The following is a 23,916-nucleotide window of genomic DNA, read 5'->3' on the forward strand; positions in this document are numbered from 1 at the left end:
ATTACGTTATCGACCACATTTTCATCTGATCTTATGAGATAAGCTCCATATACTTTGTATCACAAGATCAGTGAAGGTTTCAGGCTATACTTGGAAAGCATGCAGTAGTCAAATCAATTTCATGAACTCTGATGAGGTCATTCCTTGGGGTTTTCAGGAAACAGCTGGGAAATTTTCAGTAAAAGGGATTATTTGATTCAGTGGGGGTTTTGTCGAATCTGGAGGCATACTATGCAACACTACTCCAGTACATTTCTGTGCCACGCGGATTTCATACCTGATAGATCCTGTTTAGATGTGCCTGTAGGAAGAAAATGTAGTGCATGTAATGTACTGGCTCCAGAATACTTCCACGACCTAGCTACAGTAGATCTCTCAAGCATTTTCCTTGTCATTACCTGGTAACTGTTGCAAGACACCAAGAGCTTGGAAAACCAGCCCATGTGGGCGGTAGGTGAATGAGAATACCAATCAAGTACGCATTGTTTTTGATAGGTTTCACATGAAATATTATAGCATATGTTACCACAAGAGCATACAGGGGTATCAAGGATGTAATGGAAGGTAAAAAGCTAGTTCTTAACCAATGCAGTGCTGAAACAAACTTAAAAGAAAGCAGAAGAACATCCACTAATAAAACTGAAAACATAAAAAAAACCAAAAAAAACAACTTTCAATCACTGGCGTGATCAGAATAGTGGCAATAGTGATTGAAAATGCTAAATAAACACTTGATCATTCAAGTGCTCATTCTAGCAAATACAATAAGAAGCAGCAAAGTTTAATTATTGCCTCAAATTAAGTACTTATTTTGGGAATCTTATAATTGCGTTTCTGATGCAGATTTTCTTGACATTTGGGAAAACTCAAGTGAAGTCTTGGTGTACTTCTCATTATTGGCTGAATATCACTGAGCTAATTACAAGAAATCCACAGAGTCGCCTCAACAGGACTGCTAATTTAGGGGAAGGGATGAGGCAGGACCTTGTCAAAGTTTTTTTTCACAAGGAAACTGCACATCAATATACTTCTTGAATTTAGGTTTAAGCTATTCAATTGTTCTCCCTGAAACACCAGTGTCTTGCAAGTTTGCGTTGGTTCAGGATGGTTAGGAGTCAGTGTACCAGTTCCACACCACACATACTGATGCCTTATGAAGTATAGTTTAAGAAAATGAAAACAATAAATGTAGGTTTTTTTTGTAACAAGAAATGATGCATGAGATTAGCTGATATCAGTCAATAGAAGCTTCAAAATTAATCACAAATTCCCAAATTTAGTGGTGATGTAAAGATAAAATATATAATAATAATAATAATAATAATAATGATGCTGTGAATTAATTTTTTTAGTAAGCCTTCTCCATCACCAGACTATGTCCTACCAACATCTATCATGGTTTCTCTTTCTTTACACATACACAGCACGAAGTGGTTTTATGTAAGAGCAAGTATGCAGATTGGATGGGTGGTTCATTAGGTCCAAAAGGAAGAACACAGGACACTGGGTCTTAAGGACTAAAATTATGTTCCCAAGATTCAGTTATTTGGCTACCACCGTCACCCATACCCTCTTTAATATTTTACCTGTTCTCCTTCAGTGAAGACACGCTCACCATAGCTCCAATTGATGGTGGGAGTTGGATCACCTGAAGCCTCACAAGTCAGAGTTACCTGCTCCTGCATCTCTGATGTGCTCTGGTTTACGATGTATGTGATCTTAGGTTTGACTGTAAAACACAAATGCATAGTCGTCACATCTGCATGAGCATAACAAGACAAACAGGTGGCTTGGCAGCACACATACAATAAGAGCAACTCTGTGCATTTGGGATGAGTTCAAAGAGAGGATGAGGCTCAGTGACTTGACAGGTGAGGGGGATTTTTATGGCAGCAAAACTGTATTTAAGCTTCCCCAGTCCCCAAAGTTCTAATAGCCATGTGTGGATCCAGCCCTTCTGAGATAGATGTGGATCTTTCTCAAAAGGGCCTGTCTTCATTTTTTTGGCTTACATTTGAGCAAACTGTCAAATTAAAGTACACCTGCGCTAACCTGAACAGCAGGGCGCCACAACTGTGACATGAGCAGAGCGAAGCAATTTCAACTGCTTCTTCTGAAGTACAAGGAAGTGCATTACCTTATGCTCTCATGTTTTTTTATTCCACTCCATGAAGGATGAATGCACACTATGGCTTTGCAAAATGCACGTCTCTTCAATAGAAATGGAATTGAAAATATTAAGAATTAATAAAACTGCAACCTTGTAGTGAAATGCTATTGACACCACAAAAAATTATTAGATGAACAAAGAAAACAATGTTGTTTTGTTATTTCTGACATTTTGACCATGCGGCAGTTTAATAACAGCCAGGGCTAAAGAACCAGAACACAGAACTGCGAGGTTTAGATAAAAGCTGTGTCAGCAATGTAAACCATGATCCAGATTTTGTCCTTAAAACACTGGAACACTTTTTTCGGCTCTTCTCTGGCACTTTTGGCAATGCACTGAAACCTGAACTTTATGCAATCTTCAATAGCGGAATGTCTTCACCACCGTGGAATTAATTTCTTATGTCCTGTCAATTATTTCAGCTGCTTTATTACAACAGGGGAAGCTAGTTCAGTCACATTTGTGTTACAGTCGGAGGTTCACATTTACCAGCTAACATTTGGCACATCGATGCCTAGCCTACTACTGCTGCTGATCACGGGCCTGTGGTGACATTGTGACGCACCAGTGTAGCCTGTTGTGTTCTGCTCTTTTGCTTGGCTTGAATGCATTGAAGTCATTCATTACACTGGTTTGTAATGAATGTTAATCAGTGATAGATGCTGTAAATTATGTATATCAGAAATGTGTATAAATATCACTCCATTTGTTTTATTATTTTTTAGTATGATTATCAAATCTAATGATTTTCCAGCCCGAGTGGCCAGGAGTTTGTCAATCAGTAACCACATTGTTGATGCGTATCACCAAGTGAGGTATTTTGTATTTTAATAATTTTCTAGGTGCAAAATGGCTCTAAAATCCAATTTTATTCATGTTTGAATTAGAGAGGAATCCAGCCTCAGGCTTATAGACAAATATACTTTTCTTCATAGCGTTTGATGCAGAATATGTTCTTAGTTCAGGAAATAAAATAATTCACCTGTCTAATTTCAGTGTTTCCCCATTTAGTTTTGCCCTCTCAAAACATAAACAGGTTTCATTATTAAATTGTGACATGTCTGTATTTCTGTTTTCACATGCAAATATCTCACAGGTGAGATTCAGGGGGGAAAAGCTGTCTAATAATTCTTATTCTTATTGCCCAATCACAATTTAACAACTTTTTAATCACTTATGAGACTGTTTTGCTGATGGTACAGAGCTAACTCTGGCCAATGTTTATTGTTTATATATATATATATATATATATATATATATATATATATATATATATATATATATATATATAAATATATTAAAAAAAACTGTCAGCTTTGAGGCCAAAAATTGAAAACACATTTTAAAAGGAAATTTGAAAGGGAAAAACATAATTACAGCTTGTCCCACTGACATTTAGAGAGGGCAAATCCTCATTATAATGAGGCAATTTTCCTAAAAAAAGTAAACAATGTGGTATGAAAGCTGTCTCTAGTAATTTGTTTACTCTGTGAGCTCTAAAGAACCAGAACTTTGCCACTTGTTTTGCTTGGGAAAATAAACTGCATCTGTTAATACAAATGTAACTAGCATGAAGACATGAACTGATATCTGAGTGTGACTGAATTTATGGTTGGTGTTATACAACAAAACAATGGCAGGAACCACCTAGTGTGATACAAGGTAACAGTATTCAAAGAGTTCAGGTGAGCTCAACCTGAGGCTCTGTCCTTACATGAAACAACACAACCTACATCGAAACACCTCATCTCGCATTTCTTCAAAAGAAACACAACCATAGCATGGTTTCTGCCCACCCACATACTCTTGTACTTCATTCCCACACACTTGGAACATTTCAAATTGTCACTTATATTCATGTATGTATGTAAAACAACTCTCCTTACCAAACACTCTTAGACTGAGCTCCTGCTCGCTTTCCCCAGCCTTGTTCTTGGCAATACAAGTGTACTCTCCTTCATCCAGCTTGGTAACATCCATTATTGTCATTTCCGAGCCATCTTCGTTAAAGCTATATTTCTCTCCTGCCTCGAGAACCATTGTGTCCCTGTGGAAAACACAAGACTCAAAGATTATTTAAATCTATCAAAACATTTTCAAACATAATTTTTCAACTGCACCACATTAACAGGATACTGTTCTTCAAAAAGATGAACTGTTTCTGAAACATGACCCTTAGAGAATAGGAAAACATGCAGGAATTTCTAGATGAATTAGTGTGAGAAAGAACAAGAGATGAAGAAGTAATGAAGTGCAGTTATGAAGAAAGAGTAAACTGAGAATCCCAAAGCACAAAATGCATTCAAAAACTGGGAGGGATGATATTTTTTTGTTTAAAGACTTGACATTTGGCACTTAGAGGCAATTTAAAATGTTGTCATATATATATATATATATATATACTGTATGTATATATATATATATATATATATATATATATATATATATATATATATATATATATATATATTTTTTTTTTTTTTTTTTTTTTTTTTTTTTTGGTCATAGTTAAGTAGACATTTTTTGTCAGTTGTGCCAAATATGCAAAAGAGCAAATGTCATTTGACCCCTGAATGCAATTCGTTTTTTATTTAAATAGAGCTTTCAACAAGATGTTGGTGCTGTCTAACTAGACAAGTATTGAAAATGACTCAGTGGATCAAACAATATATGAAGACCAGCAGATGCACATGGTGTCTTTGTACTTTGTACCCAAGCACCCCCAAGTCTATGCATTCTACAAAGCTGACTGCTGTCTTGGCAACAAGCTAAACAGGGGTGCTTTAACAAAGCAGGACTCTATCAATGGTTATATTCATTTTCACAGTGTAATGTAGCCCTTGATGACACTACGCTTAAGGTTTCATTATGTTTACTACCTATGTATCCTATTTCAATTAACAAGTCAGTGGTAAAATAGTATCTGACCCAACTGTGCACCAAAAGCTTTGGCCCCTAACCTATAGCAAATTATTTGTGGTGTGTTACTGTATACTTACTGTCTGTCTTCAATATTTGCATGTAAAAGCCAACAGACAAACATCATCCCCTCCTCTTTCCAAAAGCTCTGACTTCCTTAATATTCCCTGATGGGAACTATAGTCACTATGTGTAATCAGTAATGAGTAAAATACACTTTATGCAATCCTGTTATAGACAGCTTCACCAACCTTGATGATATGGAAGAATAACAGGCTATAATGAATTTAATGTTTAATTAATATGTAAGACCCAAATAAATAAACGATATCTCTCTCTCTCTCAAAAAACCATACATAAGCAAGTGTGAGGATGAAGGAGAAAGGCTGGTTTATTTTTAAGATGCATAAATATGCATACACACGCACACGTTTTAGATCGCAAAGCCATTCGATGTGGTGCTTACTCTTTGTTTTTGATACTTTTAGGACAGATGGCTTTGCCATTTTTACACTAGTGTAATCTAGTTTACTATAATTGGTTTTATGCCATGATAACAAATTTTTTTATTATTTCATTTAATAGTCTGCACAGTGTCATGAGTGATATAATCACCATTTGTTTGCAGTGTACCACAGTGATGCCTTAACGTCAAATTCTAATGATTTATTAACAATATTACGTAACAATAATTTGTCTGAGATGCGACCTGCTGGGCATTTCATAGCATGGTTCCAGTATGCAAATTACACACCCAAATTCTTAAAGGATTTTCCACCACCAAATAAGGTTCAATGCCTGATGCTAAAACTTTGCTACAGAGAGTTACTTTTCTGCGAGTTAAATTTTGTGGGAATTTACTTGTAAATGATGATGAAGAGTTGACTGTGTAAACTCGTGGTTATGTCTACTTCTACATGATGCCTGTGAAGATGTTCTTCCATATTTGTGGTGTTGCCTACAGAGTAAGCTAGACGGGTGTAACAAAGCTTAAAAGCTGTAGTTGTTGACAATTCTCAGGAGAGAAGTGAAATTGGCTGGCGGCAGATTTAAGTTAGAGGATGTTATGTTGATGTAATGTTCACCACACTTATGTTGTTTGTATGTTGTTTTTTTTTTTTTCTTCCCATGCCTGCGGGACATGAAATTGGGGGGGTGGCTACATCCTCAATTCCACGTTTGTTTTCAATCTTCAGTCTTTGAAATCAAGAGATCATGATTGAAATTGGCATTTCAGTCGATATCCAATTTGCAATCAAGACTGTAACACAATGTGTGTGTGTGCGCGCGCGTGCACACTGCCAGCCGAAATAGCTCATATTGGATTTTACCTGCCTCATTAGTCTTTCAACTTTTTTTGTTACTCTGTTGCTGTTCAAACATCTGCGGATGCACTTTTAAAGCAACTCTCTCAAGTCAAATGTGAGCTGTTTGGTTTGCGTATGTGTTTGTTTGTCAATTCTCCATTTTGAGCTGAGACATTTTAATAAATATTGGACTAATTTAGTCATGTGATTAAAATGACCTTCATCTTGCCTCATCAATAATATGACATTTTTGGTTAAGAATTAAAAAGTTAAATAACTAACACTGACACAGATATTAATATTTTCCTCTGGAAGAACTTGCTATAGCCTCAGTGATCCCTAAAATTTACTTGTATCGTCATTAGGGGCCAAACTTTGGTTCATAACCAAATATGGGGAAAACACACATTCCCATCAGTTCTTATGTTTAATGCAAGTTATTACTACTATCATTCTGAGCTATGTTTGTGTGCAGACATTAGCAGTCTGCACTGGTGCCCAAAAACCCATACAACTGTTTGCCATGTTCTGAAAAGACAAATTGAGACATTAAAAGGTTTAGTTTTTCTCAAATTTCTTTGATAGTCACACGTCAGTGACATAATTCTCACATTTTTTACTGCAGCGTTTGAGAGAATCTGTGAATTTGACACCCTTTAAGTTAGTTCAGAGATGAAAAATAAAAAAGGATCATTCCTGCTCAAAATTCTAAATGTATATGTGTGAGCTGTCCAAAATACATTAATATAAAATAAATATTAGAAATAAATCATACAAAAATATACATAAATAACTGAAAAAGTAAAAAGCAAGTGAAAGTTCCTAATATACATAAACAGTCATTGGATTAAGTCAAAAATCTCATCGTTTATGAAATTGATATTAAATTAGACCTTGTAAGAGTTCAACCGAACTGCAGCTGAATTATACAACAGATTGCATTGTACATTGATTAAATAATTTAAGATAGCCTCTCTCACATACTGCTGCAACTACACCATTTGTCTTTCCAGTTCCTAGAAGAACTTTACCTTGTCCAAGTCACCATGGGTTCAGGATAGCCGTCAACTGCACAAGTCAACATGGCAGACTGCCCGACATCTGCTGTGGCATTCACCTCTGACTGCCATATCCTGATGGTCGGTAGTACTGGGACAAAGAGAGACGCATAAAAATGAAATTAACCTAAATTGGTAGATGAACACACACATTCACAGGCACAGAGCAGGGATACTTAGATTGATCATTATGATGCTAATTTTCACTCAAAATATTTTAGTGGCACTTGCTCTGAGCGTGGCTCAACAACACACACTTGGACAAAATTGTTGGTACCCTTCTGTTGAAAAAAAGAAAAACCCAGCATGCACACTAAAATAACTTGAAAGTGACAAAAGTAATAAATAAAAAGGTTTGATTATCCATACATTTTTATTTATTATTACTTTTATAAGTTTCAAGTTATTTCAGTGACCAATGTGCATTTTTACTTCTTTAATGGAAGGGGATCAACAATTTAGCCCATATGTTCTCCAGTCTGGTAGTTTTTCATGATATCTGAAGAAGACAACAAACTCCCTCCATGCAATGCATGTCTGTGATCGGTAATCTGTATCAGCAGATCCTTCAAGTGATTGGCAATCGGTGATCCACTCAGAAAAAGCTCAATGGAACATCCCTAGCACAGAGTACAATAGATGTGTAAATAGCAGGGGATAGAAAACAGGACCAGACACAGTGATGATATCAGAACACTTATTTTAGGCATGCTCATTTGCGAGGCTCAGAAGTTATGGGAAACAGACTTGATTAGCATGAAAGATCTTTGAGACCTGGTTTCCACTGTTTCAGCAACTGTTGATTCTGTGGCTGGTTGCCTCTAAGGATCTTCAGCTTATTTAAACATCATGGGACACCTTCCATACAAAAAAACAGGCTTGCAAGAACAAAAGAGAAGAAATAACATGAGTGAGAAATGGTAGCTAACCATTCACCACGACCTTGATGACCCGAAGATCAATCTCGCCACGGGCCATGAGGCGACCCTCGCATGTGTATGAGCCCTCATCTGTCTTCTTAATGCCACGGATTTGTAGGTGATTGTTGCTCAACACCTTAAAGCGAACTGTAAGGCAGAGGAGAATAAATGCACAATCAGGTGTATTATATTTTTGGCAAATCCAACAAAAGTCAGTCAATTTAAGTGTTTGAACAGCTGTGCTGTTTCAGAGGGAGTTACAGAAATAAAACTGAAATCTGTTCAGATTAATATGCCAAGGCAAAATGTTACTTTGGTGGCTCAGATTTTAACATTTTAACACTGATGTGTGTTAATCACTGGTATCTCTGCACTACTGTTAGATACTTATCTATCTTAACCAGTCTGCATTATTAGGAGTAGTATGTGTAGTATTGCGAGTAGTTCTACTTGTCTCAGGGCTAATTTCATTTAAAATAATCACAACTATATTTTGAATCCGAAAGTCCTCCCTACTAAATAAGTGTAATCATGTAGTAATACTATTGCAACACCAAAAATACCATAGACATAATATTGGTCAGGATAATTCAAACTCAAATATATTTTTACCTTCAAAGCACATGATAATACTGAAACACACACACACACACACATACAGTAAATTTAAATTCTCCAATAGTGGCAATTCTACATGTCATAGCTTGTTATTAGGAGTCTGCGTCTGTATTTGTGACTATGGTCGTCTATTATGTAGCACTAACTGAATTACACTTTTAGTCAAGTTTTCCTCATACATGAAATGGCATGGAAAAACTGCAACACTGCAGTCATTTAAAACTCTGAGCAGAATCTTCTGTATTTTCTGGCCCTTACATTATTGCTAACTCAATTCTGGATACTACTTAGTTACCTCCCTGATTTACAGGGAACTTTTGAGACACATAACAACAAGCACATATTATTTCTTATATGATGGATTTAAAAGTATTTTACACACACCATACTATCAAATTCTGTTGAACTACCACTAATAATCATGAGACAACTTTTGTCACAGTGTCAAGAATTGAACAATGTATGAAGAAGGGAGTATTATTACAAATGCTGAGCACTACCAAATTACAAATAGTCACAATAATAGGTAAAACTGAAATATGAGCCCCATGCTGTTAAGAGAAACCTTACCATCTTTTTCCACCTGAATGGTGGCTCCTTTATATTTCCAGAGAACAGTGGGAGGAGGTGAACTGATCACATCACAGATGATGTTGGCGTTGTCTCCTTCAGTAAACTCTTGGGGAGAGGGCGCATTTGTGAAGGTGATTTTCTCTGTAATCAAACATGAAAACATATTTGCTACTCACAGCTATAACTATAATGTGTCTCATCAAAGCTCTTGGGTGAAACAGTTGGATTGGAATCTATTCTGAATAACGCCCAGATTGATTTCACTAATTTGAGAAGAAATGAGACGACTGCAAAATTATCAGTTTCTTTGAATTACTATTTCGAGTGAAATTAACATTTTTCTTTTATTCTATGAACTACCCTAATTCCAAGTACAAATATTGCCATTTAGAGCATTTATTTTTAGAAAATGAAAAACACCAAACAAGGTCCAGTGTTTTCAGACCTCATATTCATTTTTAAAAACACATTACCCATGCCTTAACTTAGGAAGTGTTCAGAGCTCAATATTTGGTGGAATAACCCTGAGTTACAATCACAGCTTTCATGCGTCTTGGCATGCCCTCCACCAGTCTTTAACATTGCTGTTGGGTGACTTTACGCCATTCCTGGCACAAGAGTTCAAGCAGCTCCACTTTGTTTGATGGCTTGTGAGCATCTATCTTACTCTTGATTACGTTCCAGGTTTTCGATGGGGTTTAGTTCTGGAGATTGGGCTTGATCTTGTGGTCCTTCGTTCACACCTTGATCGACCTACTGTAGCTGTGTGGCATGGAGCATTGTCCTGCTGGAAAAACCAATCCTTAGAGTTGGGGAACATTGTCAGAATAGAAGGCAGCAAGTTTCCTCCAAGATAACCATGTATGTGGCTTGATTCATGCACCCTTCACAAAGACGAATCTGCCTGACTTCAGCCATGCTGAAGCATCCCCAGATCACCACCGATTGTCCACCAATTTCCACAGTGGCTGCGAGAAATTGTGGCTTGCAGGCCTCTCCCGGTCTCTGTCTAACCATTAGATGATCAGGTGTTGGACAAAGCTGGAAATTAGACTCATCAGAGAAGATGACTCTACTCCAGTCCTATATGGGCCAATCCTTATGGTCTTTTTCAAACTTCAGCCTTGCTCTGCTTCTCGTTGATGAAGGGCTTTTTTCTAGTTTAACACGACTTGAGCCCTGCCTCTGCTAGTAAAGTCAGAATTTAACCCTTCTTTTCCTCACTCAAACCTTTTTTTTTTTGTTTTGTTTTGTTTTTGTCCCCCCCCCCCAGTTACTTTTGATGTACTACTAGCACTGTTTTTGCCATCCAGTTGGTCCTATTGCAAGATAATAGTGATGACTGCAGCAATGGTTTTTATAGATGTCCTCATTAAATAAGATTTGGTTCAGGTGATCACCTCATCAGTAACTTATTAGGTAGAAACAGGTGTGCATGTGTTGGAAATCAACAGTCACTGGAAAGGAATGACTGTCACATATGTAGAGATGCAGATTTCTGAAACAAATGCAGTGGTCTCTTTTCCAGAGCTGTATATGCATTCTGCACAATTGATGCTTTTTAAGTGATCAAAAATCTTAAGACACACACAGAAAACGGTTATATAGGAATGTAATTGAGTGCAGGAGGATCAAGGGATTACAATACTGTAGCCATTACTGGCTTTGCTGTGCTTCCATTCCATTACATCTCAAACTCCTGCTGCTTACTTTTGTTAATTGTATGTATTTCATACCTAAAGAAGAAAATTAAGTAAAAAACAAATAGACAGATGCACTCAAACAGTGCTCAAGTAGAAAAATAAAACTGCTGTCTTGTTTTGAGAGACATTCAATGTCTGATATCTACAGGAATGACCATTTCTAATCGTAGCCCAAAATAAACACTTAAACCAACAGAAAAGTTGGGATTTTGTCTCTGATGGACATCAGCTAATGTTGGGTGTTCATATGGAAAATATAAAAGACATTACTCAGAAGAAACCGCATAGCAGACAGGGTCATTAAGAAGCCCTTTGATGGTCTTCCGACCATTTATTGAACTGATGAAAATTACATCTTCACAAAAAAGTGTAATGTGTTGTCCTTGAGCCGTCAGTAAAATATAGCTCAATAAACAGGATTTTTTCTTCTTTCTTATATGACTCAATAATTTGGAGATGGTAAAAGGTAGGGGAAGAACTTACGAAAGATTTTCACTTTGACAGTTGACTCTGCTTGCTGGTCTCCATTGGCAGCAACACACTTGTATGTCCCTGCATTTTCAGTGCCAGCTTTGTACAGCGTGAGTGTGGATGATGACTCATCATTACGGGTTACTGTTATGTCTGGTCTGTTCGGTTCTATCCTGTCTCCACTCGGCCCAAACCAATCTATATGCTTGGCAACGCCTACAACTGAGAGCACAGTAAAGAGCAGGACATTAGAAAACAAGTATATCTTTAAGGTGCACATTTAACAGCAGTGAAGACAACATGTGCCCACAGACTGTGGGCTGTACATGCTTCTGCTGTACAGTTTGTTCAGCTGAAGACAGTTGCTGCAACATTTTAGCTCTTTAAAACTAGAAAAGGGTCAAAAAATGTGGTTTCTGTCTTAATGGCATTGTTTGCCTTGAACCAAACCATGCAAAGGTCATTTATTGATAAGACAGAAAACCACCAACATTAGATGCATCATCAACATTCAAATCACTAGGACGGCACTAAATATTTTTAAAATGTGGCTTAAAGAGGAATTTAGTTTAACAGGAGGATAGCTGTTTGCTTATCACTTCTATTGGGCTATTCTTGTTTACTCTAAATCAGCACTTCATATTCAAGCACATCATGAATTTGCATAAAAAAGAGTTACTGTCGCTAGTTTAGAAGTTACTTAGTTTCAGACTGAAATCTGATCTTCTCAAGAAGCATTCTATATTTTCTCTTCTTTCTGACACAAAAGCGTCAGAAGTTAGAATGACAAAAACTTACCTTCACACATGAAGAATTTGGACTCTCCCAGACTAATCTCACCATAACTTGGTGTGATCATCACTTCCAGTGACACTACAACAGGAAAAAAAACAAAACAATATAAAATTATAACATTTACAACATAGTAAATGACACAAATGTGCAACAACACACATTGACATTGCAATCAGGACCACTTATTTAAAAAAAAACTTTATTACAATTCCAAATGAAAAATTTGGTGGTTTGGCCTCTTCCACGCGTATGTGCGGAAAGGGTTAGGGTTAGGGAAGAAATGAAAGTGATCAGTCAGAATATAGAGAAAGAGAAGGAGGACCTGAGTCAGAGGTAGCATACAGAGGAAACAGCAAAGGTAGTGAGGCTGACGCAGTTTATGTAAGAGTGCCAAACTAAGTACATAGGAAGGGATTGGCTGTTGGAGGGTTGGCCAAGCCAGGGCTGAGCATATCTTGACTACTTCGCCAACTTGAACGAATGCTATGTTCTATTTTAAGTATCCCACAAGTCGATTATACCTGCAGATCAGTATTTATTACCGTTTGCAGTTATTACAGTACTGAGCTCATTTGTAACATGTATCGGGAAAATTTAACTAATTTCATAGTCACAAGCGCAGTGATAACCATGGGGGTGGATGCAAGACAATTTTTTTTTTTTTTTTTAAACTTTCCATTGATTATTGGATATTTAGTTAATCGTTAGTGCTCATCACAGACAACAGCTTTAAAATTTTTTATCAAACTCAAACTATGGCATGGATTTCCTGCAGAAGTCCTGGCCTGCAAGTGCCATGCTTGCATTTGCGACAATGTTTTTACTCCAGTTGAAGAGACAGGCAAAAGACACAATATGTGTAAAGCAATGTTCATGCACATCAAGAAAATGACTCTGCCAGTTTTGGCTTGACCATCCATATTATGAAAAAAATTTTTACATTTCTTCTTCGCCTTTTTCCTGCATTATTCCTGTCCTATCAATAGAAATAACATCAAGCAGGTATTAAAAATATTTAGTTAGCATTCAGCTTTGGTAAGAATCAATTTTGTGCTTCCAATTTACCTGGAGAGATTTTTGAAATGCTTTAAAAGATGTTTTTTGTTTTTGTTTTTAATCATGCTGTCTGGAGAGCAAGGCAAATACACTGTATCACTCTGTGACAGACTGCATTTCATCAAAGACCAGATTTAAAGAAAAAAACAAAAGAAAACAAATAAGTTCTCTTATTTCATACAGATTAATTAGAGCAAAGCTTTATTTTATGCCTGTGGAATCTCTTAGGGGGGTAATCAGGGGCTCCTTTGGTTGACCATAAAGTGTGACTAAATGGGGTCCAAAATCCTGCCTTATATCATGAATGAGTAAGCGTGTGTGGCTGCGTTTGCACTTGAGGTCAGAGTAAGAGTGGCCATATGTTGTGATATTCCCTTAAATGTGAAAATATAAAGGTAAAACACTTCAAATTTCTTAAACAATAGGTGCTCTATCTTGTCACATTTGGCAACTCTGACAGTTGATTAATTCCTGTGTGATAGGGCTATAAAATTTACTAACTCTTTTTCTAACAATAGTAGTACTTATAGTAATACTTCGATAACACAATAGTTTTAATGACATGTCCTTTCTCAACCAGATATTAGATCAATTTTATTTAATTTGAGCTTTTGTTTAATTTCTTAGTTTTGACTCATTTGATGAATTGTAAATACATCTTTGTAATATGGATTCAGTTAGCTCAGAAGAAGAAAAATTTCTCCTCAGTTATTTCTAAGTTGAGAAAAAAAATTTTAATTAACTCAGCAAATATTAATGTTTGAGACTCTGGAAGCAGTGGATTTTTTGCATTTTTTTTTTCTTTTAAGTAATCAACTAAGTCATTATTTACTGATACTGAAAGGTGTCAGCCTGAAAAAGAAAACCTGAGATAAAGTGTAAAAGCGTGTCCATACTTTAAGTGCAAGATCTATTGTTGTTATGACTCTGTTAAGCAAGAAGGAACAAAGAACATGGAAAAACCCAAAACTGTTGGTGGTGGTAGTGTTCGTGTGGCTACGACCCCCTTGTACTAACAATGAATCAATCAAATGTAGCTGTCATTGATGGCTGATTAGACCCTGTGCAATATGTCCAACTCTGAATCCACCAAAGGATGACTGCTTCATCTTTCAGAGATATTTAGCAGGCAATTCAAGTTTGAGCCCTCATCCTATCTAAGCATCAGTGTTAGGTAGAGACTCACAGTAGTGGGCACTGTCGCTGCTGTACATTTTTCCACATTTTAGTCAATGTAACATTAAGCACAATGCATTTCATTCATTCAGATGCATGAACATTATTCAGTTGTTTGAAGTTTTTATTTTACACTGTTGTTCAAAGTGAAGGAACATGAAAACAAGACATCAAAACCTCATACGTTTTTATTTTCATATGAACTACTAACTAAAGCAATGTTATGCTAATTTCATGGAGAAGGCCTTTGTTTTAATTGGGCTGAGGAAATAAATATGGTTGGTATTCATTTAGCGACACAAACAGGCAACTCATTTACAGAGGAGGCATGATGATGATGATTATTCACATGAAATGTCTGAAAGCTTATGCTGTTAAAACATATTACCCACACAAAAACCAAACGAGAAAATTACAGTAAAACAAAATTGGACCACAATTTGAAAAGTAGAACTAACAGGTTCAGTTCTAATTTAATAAACACAATAAAGTACAAAAGGGCCAGTGAAGGTGAAACTACTGTCAACATTTTCTTTGAAATATTTCCAGGGAAAGAGACAGAAAATGCCGTCAAAAATAATGAAAATAAAATAGATAATGATTGCATATACAGCTTAAATGCCAACAATAATATTGCTTTTGTAGTGTAAAATTATTCATGATGCACAGAATCAGAAAATCCCTGTGAAGGTTATAAAATGAAGCCTTCAGTGTGGGTACATAAAAATCACCTACTTGTAGCACAAAACAGCACCTCCAATATAACCTCAACCTGAGTTAACACAGTTAAGACAGTTTAAACCAAATCTGAACATAGTAGTGTTTGCCTCACTAGGTAGTAGTATTTGCAGAACTCACTGTTGAAGTAGACTGTAAAAGGTGTGTACTCTATAAACTGACAAATGGTTCTACAGTATTATTGATACATGATTGGCTAAATACCAGGCAGCACAGTGGAACTGTGGTTAGTGCAGTTGCCAAGAAAGTTCTGGATTCAATTCCTGAGTCTTTTCTGTATGGAGTTTGTATTTCTCTTTGTCTTCAGAGATTTCCTCTGGCTCTGACTCTGGCTTTTTCCCACAGGTCAAAGGTTGATTCGGTTGAATGGTGTCTCTAAATTGCCTGTAGATGTGAATGTGACTGTGAATGGTTGTTTCTGTTTGTTGCTGTAAGTTGGCCCTGTGGTAGACTGGCTACGTGTCCAGGGTGTACTCCACCCTCACCTAGAACATGAACCTGGATTAGCTCCAGCACCCCCTGCGACCCGGAAGATTAAGTGGTTGAAAATGAATGAATGGCTAAATAACAGATAACAGGAAAATTAATAACACGAGAAACAACTCCATCAAGATTAGTGTCCATTTAGCACAAGTGTAGAGATATCAGATATGTGCATTGAATAAATGTCATGAAGTCAAAAGGCAGAGCCAGATTGTAAAAGCTGCCTGTGTATTTCATAACACAGCTTTTCCTATATTAGAACCAACAATGCAAAACCCCTTTCTTATCCTTCAGCAAAGCTGCCATTCGGAAGGTTCAAGAGCCACCAGAGATTTTCTCTGACATGGTCAGCCAACCTCTCTATCACTGTATGTTTTTCTCTTTTCATTCTGTAGAATATTAGAATAGAAGAACACACCTGCACTGTCTGGGAGTTTTCCAAATTAAATTATCCAAAGCACTAATTGGTTCTCTCAGATCGAAGGCAGAGCTGTGGCTCCTCTTCATAGATAGTTATGAACAAGAGGTTAGGCTAATTGCTCTCCAACCAACAGCTCACTTTTCAAATATTAAAGGGGTTAACAAGCTACTGTAACTCAAATCCAGTTAAAGGGCAAAAACTCCTTCAAAGCAGGGGGTGGCCAAATTACACAACGCAACTATGTGTCCTAGAAATGTAATCAGAATGTGAATCCCAAGTGACCAACCCTTTTTAAACCCAAGAAGGGCTAAAACTGCATTGATACTGTAGCTCCACAGAAGTTAAAAGGAGCATGCTGTAAAGACAAGAAAGCATTGCAGATACATTACAGTTGGTTTTTGCGTCTAGCACAGCTTTTAAACATATTTACTGATAAATGCCATTGTCATTTAATTACTTCATTTAAAAGCTTATTTTTAGCCATAATTGGAGCCTGACTGGAGATGGTTGGCTGACAGCTTTGGTCCCTAGCGACTGGCTAATTTGTTTTTAAAAAACATTTAAGGTTCTCATATAATTGGTGGGTTTCACTGAAATCTCCAATACTTTGATTCATGATCAACATCCCCAAGCTAGTGTTGTCTCTGAGAGTATGTCACCATTTTTTGCTAAGCATTAAATTTGATATGCAAAGTATAGCTTCAGATAGAGCTGCTCACGTGGTTTCATTCTAATTGATTTACCATATACAGTACTAAACAATCAAGAATGTGTCAGTATCTCTGTTCAGCAAATAGTACCATGTTGCCAAACTCTAAACCTTTCCATTACTAGTAGGAATGGACATTTCAAGCTAAAATACTCTTTGATAATTGACCATTCCATTCCACACACAGACGGAGACAAAGTGACGATTTTTTTCTTGTGTCAAAGCTGTTCACAGACAAAAATCTGTGATCTGTGGACAGGCTACCGCCTTCTGCTAGGTGCTCTGCTCTCACTTGACTGTGCATAGTCTACATAGACTTGTGCCGTGGTAGCTTAACCTCACAGTTTGGGCTGCACCTTGGTTTCATTTATTTTTGTACTGTGACTGTATTGGTCACCTGTTGGTATAAGAGCATCTAGTCCATCTCAAAGCGCTGCATCAAATTCTATACTGCCCCTGTGCAGAAGGTGCCGGTAAAAACAATGAAACATATTTTTTAAGAGTTAAATTGCATAAGCTGTTACATTTTTTTTAGAATGAAGTGGCTATTGGAAAATTGCTGTTGATCCCCACTTCCTACAAATAAGGAATTTTAAAATGGAAAAGCAGCATGAGAATTTTAAAAATGAGAGAACATGCTTGTGTTAAAACTGTGAAACACAATCCACAGATTTTTACATAAAATAGTTCAGTATTTAAATTCCTAGTGGATTTATATGTCATGTGTTCCAATCTGTTTTCTTTTCATGCCAAGTTATCGCACTTTCTCTGGTATGCTAATCATAAAGCACAATCTCCTAAGTAAAACTTACTGTACACCTTGAAGTTTAGCAGAGTTCTATGAAATACAATTCAAAGTTTAACTATTATGAACATTATTATGCTGTAACAAGGGCAAGAAAGCGTAGAAAGGAAGCTTGCCCTGAGACCATCAGAAGGTGTTATGTACCACTAATTGGCAATTCTAACCTTAGGCTCATTAATCTTGTAGGAGTTGTATGCCCAAATCAGTAGTTTTGCAGTTGTTAGGGCCCTCAACACAGGAGGTGCTGAGAGACATAAAGAGAGATAAACATTTCAAGTAGGTAAGAAATGGCCTAGTTCTGCAAAACATGCATTCTCCCTGCAGTTAAACTTGACATTTCATATTAAAGTGTGTCTTCAAACTGGCTCTCCTAATCTAAAATGCAAAAACTAAGATGGAAAAATTGAATCCCCTTCCCCTCAAAATCAATCTGTTGATTAAATAACATTTTATTTGATCATTTTACATTAGCAATACTCTTAATGAGACTAAAGAATTGCGAGTAAGTCAAAAAATGCAGACACACTGACAAAGACCACCAGACATAATTAAATTGAATCATCTCTGCCTTCAAGACATTGCAAATTATGGATGCAGAATATGTTTGGAGTGCCAACAAATGGATTAAGATTGCCAGTCTTTCCCCATAATCTAAGCAGCAAATTAAATACTATTTAATACTATACAGAAAAATACTGAGAAAAGGCTACATCTAGTTGTTGGTCTGTTTTTCTGTGTACAAACAGCACAAAGCAGTTTCAATGTAACACTGGAATCATGGCAGACGTTATCAGTTCATTTGTGATGTAACAGCTACTGTTACTATGGGCAATGTCATATTTGGATGTAGGCTTATCATTATAGGAGACAGCTTGAAGTGTCAATAATTCATGTGTCTGTAGGTCATCAGTGAAACAGTGTTTGTAATCTTCCCATTAAATTTACAGCGACGTGGGAAAATTGTATATTATTGGTTGGGTATCAGTTATCAGCTATATAATTTATTTTTCTGATGCTTCTCAATGCGGATCACAACATGATGCAACAAAGTACTAAACATTTTGGGACGGTTATCTGAATGAAAGTGTAGTTTAGAACCAGAAATTACTGCGTAGTTCCCATTTCTGACTACAGTGCTCTTTGTGTTTCTATTTAAGGGTCATTTTAATCAGCAAAGCTCTGAGGCAATGTACTGCCTAATACCAGTACATGCACATCTGCTTGCACATGTATGGCTGTGCTTGTATTTGTCTGTCTTTCTGGAGAATGGTGGTAGAAGATGGTTGTTTCATTAATTAAAATGATGTACATCAATGTCCTTGAGCTACAGAAATCAATGGTTACATTTGGAGGTCCTTAAATAGTCTCACACAGTCTAAACCCATCCTTTCTAGCTTGAGTTGGACCTCCAATTAACCTCTTTCATCGACACATAGAAAGTAAGTGATAACATATGATTGTAAGGACACCATATAGATGAGAATTTATGCAGCCTGATTCCTCCAGCCTCTGTAGATATCTTAGAAAAACACCTCAGGTGCTGCAGCTTCTGCTACTGGATGTTGTAGTAAGCCTTAACCCAAGCCGTGACGCGCCTCACTTGTCATGTGGAGATTATGCTCATTATCTATTCTGCCAATGTAACACACTCGCAAACAGTCTCACACATATACAACCATTTAAACTCAAAACCTGCCAAATTGACAGTAACAGTAAAAATCTGAGCTCAACAATCTGTAATCAAGAACAAAGCTATCTTATCTGTCCTACAAATGAAATGCTGTCTAATTTGAAACTGATACTTGTAAATACAACAGCCTCTTATTCTTAGAAATTAGCTGAAAAGCATTTCAAAGGTTTTTATTTATTTTTATTTTTTTTGCATTAAAGTGACAATGCACACCTAGAGTGAGCGTATTCAGTGCTTACTAGTTTTAAGAAACAAGTCAGTATTTGCTTGCTGCTCATGTCTCTCAGCCACAGTTATACTTACTTCTACCAGTTGCTATGGAAACGCGTTTCCTGGCTCTCCTCTCTCCACATTTTGACATCATTGCTCGCTCTCCCTCTCGCTCTTTCCTATCCGTCTCTCCTCTGTCTTCCTCTCTCTCCCTCTTGTATGGCACACAGCAGTGCAGCCTCTAAGGATTGACTATTTACATTGAAGAGGATTTTAACATGCAGTGCGCAACTTCAGCTAATCATTGTGGTTCCTTTCAGTAGGTGGAGTATTGGTAGTATGATACTCCGTTGTCTGCACAACTCATCCACATACTCTAAATACATAAAGTTAGTGAATTCAAGCCTGTGTGAAATATTATTAATTGAGCCCACAAATTTCAACAATTCCTTTGAGGCTAAGGCTGTGTTGCTCTTGTTGCCCCAAGATGAACGTCAATATCTAACAGGCTTTGGGCACTTGGGGCATTTCATTTGCTTATCACTTTTTACCCATGATAAGCCTGTAAAACCCTTCCAAACCAAGGTTGCTGGCGGCCACCGCACTTTGGATTAGCATAAATTCGCAAATGTTTGCTTTATCTGAGAAATTCCAGAAGCTGAGAAGTATAGGGTCACTATAGTAATTCCACTCACATTGCTGGAAGTTGTCGAATCCATTTCTTTGTCGTTAACCGTTAACACATTCTTTGGTTTACTATAAACTGCCGGATATCGATTGTTGCAAGTGTTCTAGAAAAAAGCACTGACTCAGGAAATTTTTCTTGCCCAATTATGAAAAAATTCAGGTGGACAATAGAAATCTTTAGTGACAAAGGGATAACAGATGGCCACCAGTTTACAGTAAATCTGTGCATTAGCTCTAAAAAAAAATGGTCATGTTTCAATCCAGAATGAATACAGAGGGAATGCCTACTCTTAATTATATCTATTTCGAAGATTTCCACCAAAATTATTCTATTAAATCTTAATCTCAAATTGTCTTGTTGTTGCATCAACAACACTCTTGCAGTGTAATTCATATGCACGTAAATCCTCTTTGTAAGTCAGAAATGATTAATGGCATCTGAAAATTAATATATTCTGCAGTTACAATCAGTAGATAACAGGATTTACTTCATGATAGCAGAATTCTCTATGTTAAAAATAAATGAGGGTGTAAAATATCGCTTAAAATCCTGATGTAATGGTCCTATTTATGGGTTACGTAATAGGGCAAGACACACAAAGAAGAGGAGTTGCCACAGTAGAGATGATCCAGATCCCTTTTGAAAAATGTTTGGTTGTGATATTGAAGTATCATAAAATGTCATGCTTTCTTCTGTATTACCTTGATCATTTTGTCATAAATCAAAATAATAATTTCAGTCCTATGTACTGCAGCGTGATGTGCATGACTATAAGAGCTAATTCATCTTAAAATAAATGAAATTCAAAACATATGCTTTAAAGCATTACTATTCTGAGATCAAATGGTTAAGCCTAACTATAACATGACCAAACTGAATTGTATGTAACTCTAGCAAGCCAATGGCCAATTGGCCAACCATAACAAAGCAGGATTTCTTCTCAACAAGGGCAGTGTGATCTTACTAACAATGCCGTACAGACTAAAATGATTAGTTGATTAGTCAATTACTTGATAAAAACAAAATGAATCTGTAACTCTACTAATTAGATTTGATGTAAATGAAACTATACTTAACATTTAGGCTTATACAAAACAAGCCGTCTTAATTCTTCTGTCAATTTAAAATATGACTAAATACAGTATTGCCGTTCGGATTTTTATCTGTGGATGTTAAGAGAACCAGTATTTGGCAATAACAACTTGTGGAATGGCAGCAGATATGAGCAACATGTCCTCTGTGATGGGAAAAGCCAAGACTGTCGTATGGAGATGTTTTGATCTTTACACGTATCAGCAAAGACGAGTTATAAACAAGTAACAGCCATTGTGAAAGTGTAACCAAGCCTTGTAAAGAAAGAAACATCTTAAACCTGTCCAAGTGCCTTAAAGCCAATGTTCAGCTTAAGAAGGTCCAGCTCCTGAAATGTAAACCTTGTTTGTGAATTGTCACAGCGGGCATCTGTTATAGTTAAGATCCACTCCGTGATTGACAAAGGCTTACTTAGATTGGCAGTGGCTGCATTATGTTAAATAGGTGCTTGTGAAGGTCATTTCCATTCAGTTTTAAAATACAAAACTAGCTTTTTAAGTGAATATTTTTACACCATGGTTAAATGGCTGCTACACAGGAGTCTCTTGTTTTCTCATTTTGCTGTTTGTCTATTCTGCTGTTGAAATCCATTGAATTTCATAGGTATCAAAATTTTGGTATTCTTAGCCTTCTGTTTTTATCGCATTTCCCCCCTTTTACAGACGACTGATCGATTAATCTGGAGTGAAAATAATCTTTTGCAAGAATGTGGATAGCAAAAAGATCCAGTGCAAGCACAATAACCTTGCCAAGTTGAGACAATACACTCACAAGATCTATCCAGATTAAGGAAGATATTTTACAATCTATGCAGTTGCACATGGCTGCACCTTTCTCCCAGACTTGGCACTTTGATCTGCATTTTTATGGACTACGGAAAATAACAATAAATACAATAAATAGGTAGATAGATAGATAAATAGCTGTCCCAAACACTGGCATGATTCTATAAGATCTTTTAAGTTAAAATGAACTGTCCCTCATGCCTCTCTGGGCTACATTCCTCTTCCACTCTTAGTGGAAAATAAGCTCTGACTCATTGAGCTGCGGTGCACTCCACTTCAGCAGGCAGCAGAATTCACCCTCATTCAGGCAATTTAGTGTGAGTGCCCCTCAGCATCTGCCTCAGCTGTGCACCACACAACAAAAGCCCAGGGAGGCAGAGGGCTGATTGTCTGTGGCCCATCATAGCATACTGTGTACTCCTGTAATGAGTCAAGGCCAGAAGAAGATGCAGACAGTGTAATGTTAGGGACACTTATCATTCAGGGGAAAGGAAGGCTCTTGGAAAATTACAGTAACGAGACGTTAAAGGTGTGTAAAATTAATTCAGTAAATGCAAAATTATTTCAACATCACCACCAGAAAAACAAAGTGATGATAGAAAATAATTATGCCAAAAATCCAAGTTTGATTTTCATCCAGTTTAGAGCTCCAGTAGAGCTGTACAACCTGTGCAAGGACTAAGAAGGAACAGTCCGTTGCCATCTCTAAGAGACATGCCTAATCAGTGCAAGAGGAAGATTCTTGGAGGTCGAATTCTGGGGACTGTGTAAAACTTTGTTGTTTTTTTTTTTGTTTTTTTTTAAAGGCTGGAATCCTGTGTGGCAACTACATATAAGAATAGGGTGAATGCATGGCACGTACAATGACTGAAATGTTAACATTTCTGTGAAAAACGTGAATCACCACTGATTGTTGCAAAGTAATGCTCCTTCTTCCAGATTAATCATTAAAGTATTTCTCTGGTGGCCTCCTTGTTAACACTAGTCACAACATAGTCGAGTAAAAAAAAAAACAAAAACAACAACAACAAAAAAAAAACACCCTTAAAGTAACTGCTCTGTTTACTACTAGCAAGGAAGCCATTAATGTTTAGGGGAATAATGCACTAACACTGTTCTAACTGGCCAAAATTTCATGCATCTGTAATTATTACTTCAACGACAAAAAGGCAAAAAGGAAGACAGGGAGGGCAGGAGGGCAAGAGGGGGGTAGCCACAATGACCACTCAGCCACAAGCTGCCTGGGACTACACAGAACCCCAAAGCCTGGCACATGCACACAGCTCTCTCTGTGCGTCCATTCAGAAGGCAGACAAGCTGGGACGAGCCGGATAAGCCTGCCTGTGACTCCACCAGGAAAAGGATCAATAGGAGGGAATGCACCATTTCAGATACAGCCAGAGAGAGCCAGGGGCAGGGCAGAGAGGGAGAGTAGCACTTGAGTACTCATTATGTAGTAGGATGACAGTGTGCACAGCCACTTCTGGAGTTATTTATGAATGGAGGAAAACGTTGTGGACCCATTACAG

The 23,916-nt window shown here is 37.0% G+C and overlaps 1 protein-coding gene across 3 annotated transcripts in view; it reads right to left on the reverse strand.

The window, feature by feature from the left end:
• Nucleotides 1-23,916, reverse strand: part of ncam1b (neural cell adhesion molecule 1b) — a 69,214-nt gene that overhangs the window by 28,101 nt on the left and 17,197 nt on the right. For all 3 annotated transcript variants that reach the window (XM_029516844.1, XM_029516845.1, XM_029516846.1), the window contains exons 2-8: nucleotides 12,538-12,612; nucleotides 11,752-11,961; nucleotides 9,563-9,706; nucleotides 8,384-8,521; nucleotides 7,428-7,545; nucleotides 4,057-4,217; nucleotides 1,587-1,729 (exon numbers count right to left, since the gene is read on the reverse strand). In XM_029516844.1, coding sequence (XP_029372704.1) covers nucleotides 1,587-1,729; nucleotides 4,057-4,217; nucleotides 7,428-7,545; nucleotides 8,384-8,521; nucleotides 9,563-9,706; nucleotides 11,752-11,961; nucleotides 12,538-12,612 — 989 coding nt within the window. The remainder of the gene's footprint in view (nucleotides 1-1,586; nucleotides 1,730-4,056; nucleotides 4,218-7,427; nucleotides 7,546-8,383; nucleotides 8,522-9,562; nucleotides 9,707-11,751; nucleotides 11,962-12,537; nucleotides 12,613-23,916) is intronic.

Source organism: Echeneis naucrates, chromosome 13 (genome assembly GCF_900963305.1).
Source record: "Echeneis naucrates chromosome 13, fEcheNa1.1, whole genome shotgun sequence".
In the NCBI taxonomy this organism is placed as follows: domain Eukaryota; kingdom Metazoa; phylum Chordata; class Actinopteri; order Carangiformes; family Echeneidae; genus Echeneis; species Echeneis naucrates.